General features: G+C 46.5%; 1 protein-coding gene across 1 annotated transcript in view; it reads left to right on the top strand.

The window, feature by feature from the left end:
* Positions 1-14519, top strand: part of NCKAP1L (NCK associated protein 1 like) — a 231139-nt gene that overhangs the window by 201525 nt on the left and 15095 nt on the right. The window contains 3 exon segments of the mRNA XM_029595128.1: positions 2734-2827; positions 6056-6172; positions 6674-6783. Coding sequence (XP_029450988.1) covers positions 2734-2827; positions 6056-6172; positions 6674-6783 — 321 coding nt within the window.

The raw sequence follows: 14519 nt of genomic DNA, 5'->3' as shown, positions 1-14519 counted from the left end.
CTCCTCCCAGGGAGTTGCCTTCTTCTGCCTATAAATAGGCTGCCTGGTCATTCAGGCCTCACTTCGGCAAGGGGCTAAGTCCTCCCAAGGACTCCTCATCTACAGCTCCTACCCAGGCATTTCTGATCTTCATCCATGGATCTTCTTGTATCTTCCTGGTCTCTGTTCTGATGTCCCTGATGTTCCTGATGTTTCAATGATGTTCCGTGTTGTTCCTGATGTTCCATGATGTTCCTGAAATTCCTTGTGATCCCCAGCCTTATGTATCTGGTCCTAATGCTCCAGGTCCTGTAGGACCCGTGCCTCTGGAGATTCCTTGCTTTTAATCCGAGCTTCCAAGTTTTTATCTTCGTCTTTCCAGTCCCGACTCCAGAGGATCCGAGGGGTCACTGCAATCCTACGCTGTGAGACTTCCTGAGCCTCCCGCTCCTCTCGTGGTCCACGACCAGCCGCCCGGCTGTGTAGGGCGTGTAGGGGACAGTGCGGTTTGCGACCAGCCCCACGTGCTGTGTAGGGCGCCTGAAGGTTTTGCTCATCCCTCTCTGTTTCCTGTTTTCATCTCAAGCTACGTCTGAGTCTTCATTCCAAGCTCCATTGCCTTCGGCCTTCTCCCACTGTGACCTCTGTCCGACCTGCTGCCTCTGCTGCACCCCGTGGCAGGTCTGAAAGGCCTTGGAGTAATCGGAGGACCACTCAGAGACCACCATTGCGTTGGTGGCCTAATGGGCGAGCAGGTTGGTGGAGGATTCGAGGCTCCTGACTCTCAGACTTGGACTATCCACACCGCAAGGGCACACACTCTCCTCATCCCACGTTGGAGAGCTCCCAGTTGCGCTCCATTCCATCGTCAGCGCAACAAGACCTATACAGGGGCAATATCACCTCCCTTTTTCTGCTAACCACTCCCCTCCCTATGCACCACACATCTTTCTGGCTTTTGCCATCGCTTTATCCATCAGCTTGGCCACCTTAAGATCATCAGATATGATCACCCCCAGATCCCACTCTTCTGTCATGATTAGAAGAATTCCAATACTGTATTTCTTCCTTGGGTTTTTTGCAGCCTAAATGCCTTACTCTACATTTTTTCTAGCATTAAATCATGCTCTGAAATGAGATCCAAACTCCTCTTTTATTTTAACAATACTACTGACAAAACTCTCACAGCTAGCTGTAAAGCAAATAGATTGGTGTTAAAACATGATTCACTCCCCTGAACCAATTTAATAAGTCTGTACATTTATGCTTCATCCTTTTGGTATCTCACTTCCTGATGCAGCCATTCTGAATATTATTACCCCATGTATCTTTCTCATGATAAAGCCCACAGTACTTGTAATTCCTTTGCAGTTGGTTCTCCTAGAGGAGCAGGACATCAACTGGTTTGCAACATGGACCCTCCTTAGGCACTAGCAATGCTCGATAAGGAGCTGGAACAGCTCACATGAGCAGCATTTTATTAACTCAGTTTCGTGAAAACTTTCTAAAACTACTTCACTGACCTCCCAAAACCTGTGCAGGGCAGCTCTTCCTCTTTCTTCACCAACTCAGTGATTTCTGAGCATAGTACAGTCAGCTAAGCAATACCAAATTAGACCTGTGAGATCAGGGTGACTGGATCCTGCCACTTAGCCATGGGTTACACTAGTACTATTTGAAAGGGTAAATAACCGTTCTCTGTGAATCTGATTCACCCCACTAATGACTATATAAACCCCCCCCCCCATCATATACCCCCATCTTCAAGCTGAAGAGCCCTGGCCCACGCAGCCTCTCATCACAGGTTAACCGTTTCATCCCCTTTGTTGACTTTCTCTGCAGCTTTCTACTTCTGCTATGGCTATTTTATTTATATTCTGCTTTTTGACACTTCAAAGTGGGTTACATTCAGGTACTGCAGGCATTTCCCTATCCCCAGAGGGATCACAGTCTAAGGGCCTGATTGACTAAGACCTTTCTCCCATTCTGCGTCTATGGGAAAAATTCTTAGTAAATTAAGCCCTAAGACCCATATTTATCATTTTGCTATATTTATATAACAAGCATAGCACCCGTGTTAAAAGAAAGGGGGTGTGGCTAGGCAAATTTCCCATCTATAGGTATTTACCACAAATTGCGATCGTGGTACTGGCCGAAAATATTTTTTGAGAGAGAGAGAGAGACTCAACATAGCAGAATGGGTCAGTTTACTATTTATATCAGTGTGATAGGGGGACCTTTACACTCGAGGTGAGGAAGGCTTGGGGGGGGGGGGGGGCAGTTTAAGATACAGGTATGTACAGCACAATATACACCTGTCAAGATTTGGTGCCATTAGACACCCCTTGCCCGAGTTTAAAATTCCCCGTCACACTGTGGGGGAGTAGGAGCTCCTGAACAGCTTCTGAGAAGTTGTGTGCACACTGCAAAAGCAGACAGTGTTGTGAAGTTTATTCTGCTGTGTGAAATTAATAAACTGAAATTGCAAGAGGAAAAGCTGAAGTCAAGGTGTTTACTGCTCCATCCCAGAGGATTTTGTTCGGCCAGTCCTCTCAGTGCCATCATATGGGCTTTTCTCCTTACTCCTCCTCAGCCAGCGCCATTCAGGGAGATTCATCAGCCTCTGTCTTAAGTATCAAATTATATTGCATGCTGAGACCTTGCTTGAATGTAAGGTGCTTGAATGTAAGGTGCTATATAAATCCAAAATAATAACATCCTTTTCATCCAAAACACTCTTTTACTGGATTACAGGTGGCATTGGGTATCTTTGAGTTGGCGACAGCAGCGGGCATTCCCTGTGACATAGACCCTGCCCTGGTGATGGCCCTGTCCAGTCTAAACACAGGTATAAAGTGTAGCCTCTGTTTCGTAGGCCTGCTATCCGAGGGTGGTAGCCGAGCTTCCAAGTTCAGACTCCTGGCCCATGCACCTCAGCCTTTCTGTGGACCACTTTTAACTGGGCAATGATCATAACAATTAGCCTGCCCATGAGGGGGCCGATGCAATACAGTGCGCTCAGCCGAGTGCAATGTTTAACTCGTGGTTGGATGCGGGTTTTGGGCATCCACAACCCAAAACGCACATTGGATGCGGGTTTTGGGCATCCACAACCCAAAACGCACATCCAAGACCTGTGAAGCTAATTGTGCTCATCACATGCCAAAGGCATGTTGATGAGGCTATTAGCAATTTTCCCCTGCTTTGAAAAAAAAGAGTGTGCCCGACGTGCACATTTTTACCCTCAGAAATTAACTCCTGCCCAGAGCAGGCGATATTAAGTCAAAGGAACCAAAAGGACCAGAATGTTTAAACAAAATTTTTTTTAAGTAAAAGTGTGCCAGAGGTCAGGTTAGGACAAGGGATGCTCATAAAATTGAGTGTTCGTTTTCCTAACCTGCTAACAGCTACTTCTCCTGGGCACCCGCTGCCAAGGAGGTGCTAGGGGTGCACATTTGTCTGAGGCACCTCCTTGGCAGCGTGACCCCTCGTTTAAATATTCGATCACGTGCCCAGGTGAGGTGCTGAGCGTGCGTTAGGGAAGCTGAACGCCCGTTTTCCGCAGAGATTTATTGCATCGGCCCTGATGAGTGCTGTTTTAAAGATGATCTTATCACTCCAAGCCAGAAAGGACAGGCAGGATCTAGCCCTGGTTTTTACCTTCATTACATCCACAGAGATATCATTCTGAAATCCCTAGGAAGAGCAGGACGAAGACTGTATGCATCAATGGGGGTAATACCAGGAATGACTTAGTCTGTCCCTTATGACATGGAACAATCTGATCATTTTATACCACATCAGTAAACTACAGAGTCCATCTTTCAGATTAACCTTGGTTATGGCCAGCTGCAGTCTGCACAGGACCCTGAAGTCACTCTCCCTGTACAGGATTCACTGTAGCGTTGGATGAAGACTGTGCTGTGATTGGTAACAGAGGCTGCGTTGTGATGCAGTGGCTGGACAAAACTGCCAAGTGTGTAACATTGCAAATCTTTAATTTGACATAAAATGCTGATGACCCTTTATATAGCAACATTTCAACCAGGCTTGCCATCTCATCCCAAGTCAATTGAACAGGCAGATCCAGTCCTGGATTTTCTCCATGGGAATTCACGCGTGGATTTGTAGAAAAATCAGAAAGAGCGCCATGCATGCAGTGGGGCAAAACCAGGACTGGATCAGCATGTGCAGCAGACCTGGAGTGAGGAGGCAAGCCTAATTTAAATTGCAGTTGTGTCTGCTGGGGATCTAGCCCAGTGCTTCTAAACCCAGTCCTCGTGGCATACCTAGCTAGTCAGGTTTTCAGGATATCTACAATGAATATGCATGAAATAGATTTTGCATGCACTACCTCCATTGTATGCAAATCTATCTCATGCATATTCATTGTGGATATCCTGAAAAACTGTCTGGCTAGATGTAACCTGAGGACTGGGCTGACAAACACTGCTCTAGCGTTATGTGATATTAGAAACACAGCAGAATCAGGTTTGGTCAATGTGAAATACCAGAGGGCTCTAGGTATTGCACAGACAAGCTCTGTGTCAGGAGTGGCCAGGTTTGGTCCTTGAGAGCCACAAAAGGGCCAGGTTATCAGGATGTTCTCAATGAATATGCATGAGATAGATTTGCATGCAATGGAGATATCCTGAAAACCAAACCTGTTTGTGGCTGGCAAGGACCAGAGTTGGCCACTCCTGCTCTGTGTCATCAGGGACAAATTGAACCAGTCCTGCTTTTACCCCTTTCCGTCAATGAACTGACAGTGTCCTGCTGTTCTTACAGACATTGGCACTTCAAGCCCAGCGCTTCCCAAAACTGTGCTGGTGACCCCACAGTCAGTTGGGTATTTCAGGATATCCAAAATGAATATGTATGGGATAAACATACCGTACATACTTTGAAGAGCCAGCATTTACCATATGCATATCCATTATGGATATCCTAAAAGCCCACCTGGCTTCCCACAGGTTTGGGAAGCCCTGTACGAGCCCATAAATGCAATGAGAATAAAACTAGGACTGGCTCAGCCTGGTCCTTTAGGAAACAGAGCTTATTCCCAACTCTGTGGCTGAGGAAGGGATCTCCAGCTTCCCTTTCCTGGTCACATGGTTACCAGATGACTGCAGATATATATGGGCTGGGGAGTTGTGAATGTTTTGTTTGTATATATGACCCTTTTTTTGGATACTGTGGATTGTTGTACTCCAGGGGTGGCCAACTCTGGTCCTTGAGTGCACTGCCTCCATTGTATGCAAATCCATTTCATGCATATTCATTATGAATAGTCTGAAAAACTGGACCTGTTTTTTTTTTTTTGGCTCTCGAGAACCGGAGTTGGCCATCGCTTTGCACACCGTCATGGCCTTCTTTTGTCTGGTATGACAGGATACAGTATATAAGAAATAAATGAAATCATCTAGGGTAGGCTAACTCGGTCCTGTTTTCACGCCACTGCATGCACAGAGATCTAGTTCTGACCTTACAAGGAGGACTGCGATTGTGCAGGCAATGGGGGTAAAACCAGAATGGGATTCGCTTGGCATGGAGTCTTTGGGCAACTCCAGTCTGTTACCATATAACTGTCTATTGTCAGTAGAGAGAGGCTGAGCCGGTCCTGGTTTTCCTCTTGCTGCATGCACAGATCTAATTCCTTAAGAAACTAACAGCCTGTGCCTGCAAAGGATAGAAAACTAGCACTGGCTCAGCCTCTCTCTACTGACATGGATCAATATGGTAACCCCCTTCCACTCTTACCAGGACAGATAAATATGTGTACAACACTGCCAGTAATTCTAAAACAGATACGAGTTCATATAATACTCAGCTTTCCAGGTCTAAGCATTGTTTCCAAATAGCCCATATGCATGAATGAAAAGACAGAAAGAAAAAAAAAATCTCAAACAAAAAAAACAAAAAACAGACGCAGCCTCATCCATCAAAGCATTTGGCTGGCTGTCAGCGCTGGAGATACCCTCCCACTCCCACTGCAGAAAACAATTGGCAGCAGGCAGGAACAAAGCTCATTACAGAAATCTCTCAGTGGCTGTAATTGTTTCCCTGTCTCCTGCAGACAGCACCTCCCCCGAGGAAGAGTACAAGATAGCCTGCCTGCTCCTCGTCTTCCTGGCCGTGTCGCTTCCCAACCTGGCAATTGATCCCCTGTCTTTCTACAACATCGAAAATGACGGTAAGGGATGGCAGTGACCCCTCCACATACCCCTACGCCCCCCTCACCCACCCACATGCCCCCTTCCTGCTGGCGCTGCTCTGATGAATGAGTCTTCCGCTCTCATCTCTCTCCTAAAGAATTCCAGGGAAGGCTTAGAAGCGAGACAGAACGGGTACAGCACAGGGAGCAGCAGTGCAGGCTTCCCTCATACACACAGTGCTGAGTGCCCCACCACTGGATGGGTCTAAGAGCCCAGAAGATTTGTACATTTTGGTAACTGTGAGAGTCTGAGCTAAAAAAAAAAACCAAAAAAAAAAAACCCACTGAGAGCCATTTCAAAGTACGTGAGTGCCATGTTCCAAAACAAACCTCCAGGCTGGCATCTGAAGTGCCTCTACCCTTGGGACAGGCCATGGTATAAAGTGCCATGGCAGGAGAGGGTAGGTGGGGGGGGGGGGGGTGCAGCGGAATAAAAAAAGAATTCAAACCAAACGGCTTGACTCTTGTCTCTCTCTGCAGGATACGGCAACAACATCCAGTGCCTGGCGAAAGCCATCATTAATGTGTCAGCAGCGCTGTTCACCAACTACAACAAGAACATCGAGGCTCATCTAAAGGAGTTCCTTATGGTTAGCTGAAATTTAATAACAATTAACAGCAATAATAATAATAACGTTCAGTGTTCTTCATCCAAACAGAATGCCAGCTTGCTTCACCACCAAGTAAATCAGCAACATATCTGCAGCCACTTCTGGAGTGAAGTGCCTTGTACTACATTTCTAGTGTTGCACTCTATAAAACTGTCTAGAGGGGTGAAGGAAGGAGCAGTGGCTTTATTCTTATTACAGGAAGAAAACTGAGGCACACAGAGTCTGTGACAGAGCTGGGATTAGAGTTCAGGCACAAGGAGATAAAGTGACTCATCTTAAAGTCACATGGTGCCAATAATGGAGTGTGGATAAGAAATGAAGCTGAGAAAGAGAAAGGGATCATCCTAAAACACACAAAGGGACAGTGAAAGAGTGGGGAGTAAAACTGAGGCAAAGGCAGAGAAAATCACTTGCTCAAGGTCAAGCTGCAGAGGGCTTCTAATTCATAGTATAATGTTCTAATTACTTGCCCACACCTTGCATTATCACTTACGCCCCTACGTTATTTCTGCTCATAGATCTTGTGGATTCTAACCATTTTTCTGAGTCTTTCAGAGTTGTGTTTTATTTAGTTTAGAGGTGGATTCTTGCTGCTAACATCAGTTTAGATTCAAGTTTATTTATTTTATTTATTTATTTAGATTTATATAATTCCGCTTTTTTGCACTTTTTTCAGTGCTTCAAAGTTTCGGGTACATTGCAGAAGCTGTGTACAAGCCTCCAGAGGCCGGTGTGACTTGCAACAGTGTGATTCTTTGGTTTATCAAACCAGAATCTTTTGTGACTTCCTTACCCAACCCCAAATCCCACCTCCCACAAAATAGAAAATATTTCTGTATATTGCGTGCCTGACACATCGATGATCAGAGATGTGAACCGTGGGGGGAGACAGGCCATATCATTCTGTATCAATCAGATCCTGAGTTTGCCTTGTAGTCTGAATTGTGATCTGCTGGGTACAAATACAAAAATCCAAAAGACGCTTGAGTCACTTACTGGAAACCATGAGAATATGGCAGGGACTGGATCACTCCACACTTGCCCTGTCTCTTATATGCTTCCTATGAGCACATGCTGCTTGCCATCATCAGAGACAGGATACCAGGCTAGAAGAACCATTGGTCTGACCCAGTATAGCAGTTATATTTTTTATTGTTGGAAGATTTAGAGATTGAAAGTTCTGGTTTACATTTCCCAAATGGCCAGGATAAAACTGGGAGTCAGGGGCTCTGCTGAATGCTGTCATGCAGTGGATGTAGGTTTGTGTAAGGAAGGCAGCCCTTGCTGCTGTCAGGGGGATAGCCCTCTGGCCCCTCTGTAAACCCTTTCAGACTGACTGTAGGCAGTATGGACCCCTGTATGGTAAAGTAACCAAAGAGCCACACGAAAGGACCCAAGTATTTACCTTGACCACAGGCAGAGAGACTCCAGCTCCACACACTGAATGAAACAGGCAGCAAGCAGTATAGTCAGATAGAAGAACCAGAGTTCAAGTAGGCAGCAGACAAGCAAGCTCCAGGCAGGCTAAATAATCTTGAGCACATGACATCCTCATTGGGGCGACTACCCAACTCTTCCGTCAGAATGCGCAGAATTGTACACACAGGTGCGCACGCATGCCCTATGCATCCCTTCGCTGGGTCCTAGTAATGCATGCATCAGAGCATACAATGGCAGCTCCTGCCGCTCAGTGAGTGACTGAAGCCGAGAAGTCTGGGAAGGCAGTTGAATTCTAACAGTACCTCCCCTTCAAAGGGGAATCAGCGAAGAAAATCCAGGATTAACTGAGGCGTTTATAGACTAGACACAGGCTCCCAGGAGCTCTCCCTGGGCCCACAGCCTCTCCAGGCTAAGAGATACTGAAGTTTTTTTCATATCCTTCAGACCCCTATACGTCTCTTGGCTTGGGAGGTGGTTCCTGCAACCAAATGATTGGTTTTGTCCTCTAGTTCATGCAATTCCGGGGACTAAAATTAAGCCGTAGATGAAGGGGATGATCTCCTCTGAAATGCTTGGGCCAAGGGCCCAATATAGGTGTAGAATTGATTTCCTTCTGTTCAGGATCTAGGCTGGCAGGAACAGATAGAATAAAAGACATCTTATCCTTCTTTTGCCGAAGAAGGGTAAGCAGAGCTGCTTTCTCTTCATCTTTCCTGGTAACCAGACATTCAAACCTTTTCATGGCATGGTTTTCTTTTTCCAGTCTTTCACGTTTAGCCCTTTCTTGTCCCAGCTGTTCTTTTAATTGTCTGAAGACTATTTTAAGAGTATTCTCCTGGAGGTAGTGTGGGAAGTAGTGTGAGTTCTTCGGGATTCCCTACCAGAGGTTGGAAGTGTTGGAAGTGTTGGGAAGGCAGAGGTCACAATTACCGGGTGAGCCCTGTCATTGGAGGCAATACAGGAATCACTGCAACCAGGGCCCTAATGTAGAAGTTCTGATGTGCCGGAGTCAGGGCAGGTCCAGGACAATCGGGCTCACAGCTTGGGAGAGTACATGGAAGCTGATAACCTCCGAATGCAAGGATTCCACTCATAGAGTTAGAGGCACAGTGGATCGAGTCACCTGTCCTGGGAGAGGTTCCCCATATATGGAGGAGAGTGCCAGCGAAGTCATCAGGACTGTGGGAATCTAGAAGCACTTCACCAGCTCTTGCCAAATAAAGTTTTCCCCGGAGCTGGAGTCCACTAGGGCTCTAATGGAGAAACGTATGGCGGAGTGTTCTTTGGAGACCAATAAGAGGACTGTGGAGTTGAAGTAGTCAGGCCTAGAGTTACCTACCCAGGTGACTTTGGGCATGAAGAAGCCTTCCTTCTCTCTGGGCACTGAGCTAATAGATGACCAGGAGCTGCACAATATAAACAGAGGCCAGACTGTCAACGTCAAACCTTTTCCTCAGGAGACAGACAAATTCGACCTAACTGCATGGACTCTTCTGGTGACAAAGTTACACAGATGGGCATTTCAATCGGAGCCGGGGTTTGAAGAATCGATACCGAAGACCTGTCTCTTTTTTAGGGCCGTGCGATCCTCGTAGGCCCTCTTCTGAAGGTATCTATCAATCTTCTCCATAAGGTCAAAAAGATCTTCCAAGGAAGATGGCAACTGCTGGGCCTGCTCATGGAAGCGAAGGTCTAGCCAAATGGCCAAACGAATGAGCTCCTCCAGTGATTTAGGTATTTCTTGCTCTATTAGCTTATCCTTAATGGTCTCCGATAGACCCTGCCGAAAAATAGCTACCAGGCTGTCATCATGCCACTGTAGTTCCATAGCCAATTTCTGAAATTGAATTGCTTACTCTCCCATGGTTGAGGAAACCTGGTGAATTTGTAAAAGGTCAGCTGCAGCCAAAGATGTTCATAAAAAATAAGACAAAAGTCGTGGAGGAATCGAACTAGGTCTTCCACAATCGGATATTCCCAGCAGAGAGGCCCAGGTGAGTGCGACTCCTCCCAATAGAGATAATATGAAGCCTTCGTAGGTAGGGAAGAAGGCTGCCTGCAGGGTGAAGTGCATATGGTATTGATTGATGTAGTCTTGACATTCTTGTGGGTCACCGTGATACCTTGGTAGAGGAGGTAATCGCGGAAGCATTGAAGTAGGGGGTGCTGAGTTTGGTAATGGAGGAACTACAGTTGGTGTTGCTAATGGGGAAAGGGAATCCATCTAGGCTGCCAGTCTTTCCAAAATCCCCTGTTGTTGCTGGATTTGTTGTACCAAACCAGGAATGGTGTGGAATGCGGCCAACTCTGCCGGGTCCATGGTCTCACTGCAACCAACTACATAACAAGGTAACTGCTCGTTATGAGGATTTTTGTGCGGGTGCCGATCCTGAGGCAGCCTTGAGTTCTGACTGCCTCCCTAGGACGGCTCCCGTGTTTTATTCTTTATTTGTTTATTCAAACCAATTTTTGTATCAAGTTTTCTTTGCTTTTTACTATATTGTCCATTACTCAATTCTCCCATCAGTTTACCCGTCTGGCGGACCGACCCTTTACCTTCTATTTCTTGCAAACTTATGTTCAATTGTTACATAACAAAACATATAGTAAAAAGCAAAGAAAACTTGATACAAAAATTGGTTTGAATAAACAAATAAAGAATAAAACACGGGAGCCGTCCTAGGGAGGCAGTCAGAACTCAAGGCTGCCTCAGGATCGGCACCCGCACAAAAATCCTCATAATGAGCAGTTACCTTGTTATGTAGTTGGTTGCAGTGGTATAGCACAAGGCAACGAGGTTAGTTGATATATAGGGTCCATGGTCTCAGCAAACTTGCTGGTGTCAGGGGCATAGCCCTCCGGCCACTCTGTAAGCCATTTTGGACTGACTGTAAGTGGTGTGGACCCCTGTGTGGTAAGGTAGCCGAAGAGCCGCATGGGAGGACCTAACCTGAGTATCTACCTTGATTACAGGCAGAGAGACTCCAGGTCCACGCACTGAATAGAACAAGAAGCAAGCAGCAGAGTCCGACCAAAGATCCAGAGGCCGGACAGGCAGGAGACAAGCAAGATCGAGCACAGTCCAGGATTGATACAGGCAGAATCCAGAACAGTACAAGGTCGAGGCAGGCAGAGGTGATATCCAGAACCAGGCACACACCGATCAAATCAAGATCCAGCACAGTCCAGGATTGATACAGGCAGAATCCAGAACAGTACAAGGTCGAGGCAGGCAGAGGTGATATCCAGAACCAGGCACACACCGAGCAAGGCAGGGGCCAGAAACAAACCAAAGAACTATGGAGTCCAGGTCCAGGCAGATTTAAGTAGCCTTAAGTGTGTGACATCATCACTGGGGCAACTACTTGACTCTCCTGCCAGAGTGCACAGAATCGTGTGCACAGATGCGCACACATGCCCTATGCATCCCTTTGTCGGCTCCTAGTAACATGTGCATCAGAGCATGCAATGGCAGCTTCCTGCTGCATAGTGAGTGTCCAAAGCCAATGAGCCTGGGAAGGTGGCTGAATTCTAACAGTCTGCGTCTCAGGTCAGGTCTTCCTCTCCCTGGGCCAGCCAGTGCTGTGGTTGCCGCAGAGACAGTGTTCACAAATCCTGGGAAAGAGGGGTCTCCCAACTATTTCACAACAGTGATACCTAGTGGCCAGTCCTAGGGCCCACAATTGCAGAGTTCTGGAAGGAGCAGATCTGATCTTGCAATCAAAACCAGGTCCTCGACATGGCAGTAGTGCAGCCCTTACCACTAAGCTGTCAGGACAACCTGTAAACACCATTTTTAAAACTCTGTTATAAAACCTAGCAGGAACAAGTGTTCTGTATCCCTGGGCTATTATGGATCTCCCTGTTCCCCAATTTGAATAATTCATTCTTGGCAACAGCTTCAGCCCTGGAAGAGATATTTGCTAGAGTCGAGGCATCAATGGATAGATAAGCACAGTGTTGTGTGCCAGTTCTCAGAGACTGTTTCAGCATGACACAATTCTCCTGCAGTTGCTTGTAATTACAATTCATGGGAAGCACCCGAGGAGCATCGGGAGTGCAGTGGTGTGAGTGACACTAATGAGAATTACAGTCAGCCGCGATGAACTGGGAATACTGAGAGGATGCAGTCAGATAAAGCCGAGGCTGGGGTCTGGCCATTTCCTGCACCCTGGAACTTTGTGTATCAAGCACGGGGGCTAGAAACGAGGCCATAACCAGAAAACCGTATCCACGATGGAAAGTTTCAAAAGCTCATTTGGCAAGAGATACCCACACCGTATCAGTAACAAAGCATACTTTGTTAAAACCAAGCAGGTAGTGGTGCAGTGTGGATGCCTTCATTAGGCTGAGGAATGTCTGCAATCTTTCGGGATGGCTGAGTCCCTTCCTCAGGCAATGTACTGCTAATGAAGCTGAAGAGCCTTATGTAGGACAGACTGTGAATACGGGATGAAGATCCAGTGCACTGGGAAACATCATCCATATGTAGATGGAATGCCAGGGATTCTGCTTGTTGATTAGAGATTTGCTGGTGTGAGACAAAACGAACAAGTGGTGAGAATGGTGGATTATGATACTCTTGCAAGCATCTGAGCCCCTGCTGGGTGTCTGTAATCTTCCCTCCAACCCCCAGAGGAAACAGGAAGTAAAATATGCAGGGAGGGAGTAGGGGAAGATAGTTGCTGGCCAGCATAAGTAGGGTGGTCCAGTTTCCTGCTTATATAGATCCTGTTTTTTGGGGGATTTTTTAAAGAAATTGTCCCATATCCTGCCTAAACAAGAACAGGAAGCACAAATGTCCTGTTTTTCAGTGTGGCCATATACGAAAACAAAATTTGACTGAATTTCATACATGATACACAGGCAGGCCTAGAATTTAAAAAAGGAAAGGTACACATGGTGGAATGCATCTTCATTTCCATACTCTGTTTCCCCGTAACTCTCATTTTCACTTCTCCCTCCCACCAACTTTGTATTTTGTCCAGGTTCTTCTACTCCTCTCTATCATGCCTCCTCTGCGGTTTTTCTCTGCCTTCCTCTTTTCAACCTTCCCATAGATACTGGACCTAGCCTTTTCCCATCCTCCTTAAATTTCTTTCCATCTTCCTCTTTAAGATTTTTCCTCCATCTCCTCCTTCTCCACTAGGGTATTCTCTATCTCTCCACAACTTTCCCTTAGGTTCATCTCCATTTCTCCCTTCTGCTTAGATTCCTCTCTCACATTCCTGCCTAGGTTCCTCTACAGACCTCTTGAAAGGGGTAGGCAAGATGGGTGACAGCAACAAGCCAGACGCCGGGAGAGAGTGCTTACACGCCATGCTACCATTTGAAGTCACTGGAGGAAGCCGCTGAGGCTTCCCTTGCATTTCTTCTGGCTCCCTCTGTTGTTGTCAATATGTGAGCAGGAGCCATAAACAACACAAGTCAAGCTGCAACCCGAACTTTTCAGCAGTACGCCATCAAAAGCCAGCCTGCAGCTCAATTAAAAGTTACTGTTGCATCAGCCCACAGAACACCAGTGAGAATGAGAGAAAGAGAGAACGGCCTAGCACAGAAAAGCCCCCTTGCTAGCCAGGCAGCTAGTTCATCCCAGCCCACTTGCTAGCCCAACCAACCAGGATAGCTCAACCAATCCTTCTGGGGAGCGAGAGCAAGTAAGCCAGCCTGTCAAGAGAGTAAGAGATCCAACCGGTCCAGCTGCTTAATCCGTCAAGACAACCAACCGAAAAGACACGTCAGAGAGAGCCAGACAGCCAGTCTGCCCATCTTGAGTGCAAGAGAGAGTCAGCCAGTTAGCCAAAAAAGCACACCGTTAGAGAAGTCGAGAGAGAGAGCCAGCTAGCCTGTCTGGAGAGAGAGAGTGAGATGCAGACCGTCTGTCAGGAAAGCGGGAGTGAGCCAGCCAGCCAGCCAAAAAGACACACTGTCAGAGAGAGAGCCAGCCAAGTAGCTCAGCTAGTTAGCCAGCTCATTCAGTGAGAGAGCAAGAGAAAGCCAGCCAAGTAACCCATTTAGTTAGACCAGTCATCCAGCCAAAAAGATGCATCATTAGGGAGGGAGTGAAAGAGCTAGCCAGTCCTCCAGAGAGCCAACTGAAAAGAAACTGAGTATCCCACCCCATTGTAAGAGAGAACTAAAATATGTTACTTATTTATAAGCTTTTGATATTCTACTTTTCCTAAAGTAGGCCTACAATGGATTGTATAAAATAACAAGGTATTGAGTACATAAATAATAGATACATAGAGATATGATATACTGTATAAGGTAGA

The sequence above is a fragment of the Rhinatrema bivittatum genome, chromosome 3 (genome assembly GCF_901001135.1).
Source record: "Rhinatrema bivittatum chromosome 3, aRhiBiv1.1, whole genome shotgun sequence".
Taxonomy (NCBI): domain Eukaryota; kingdom Metazoa; phylum Chordata; class Amphibia; order Gymnophiona; family Rhinatrematidae; genus Rhinatrema; species Rhinatrema bivittatum.
Note: the sequence above shows the minus strand (reverse complement) of the source record. Positions and strands in the feature narration are given on the sequence as shown.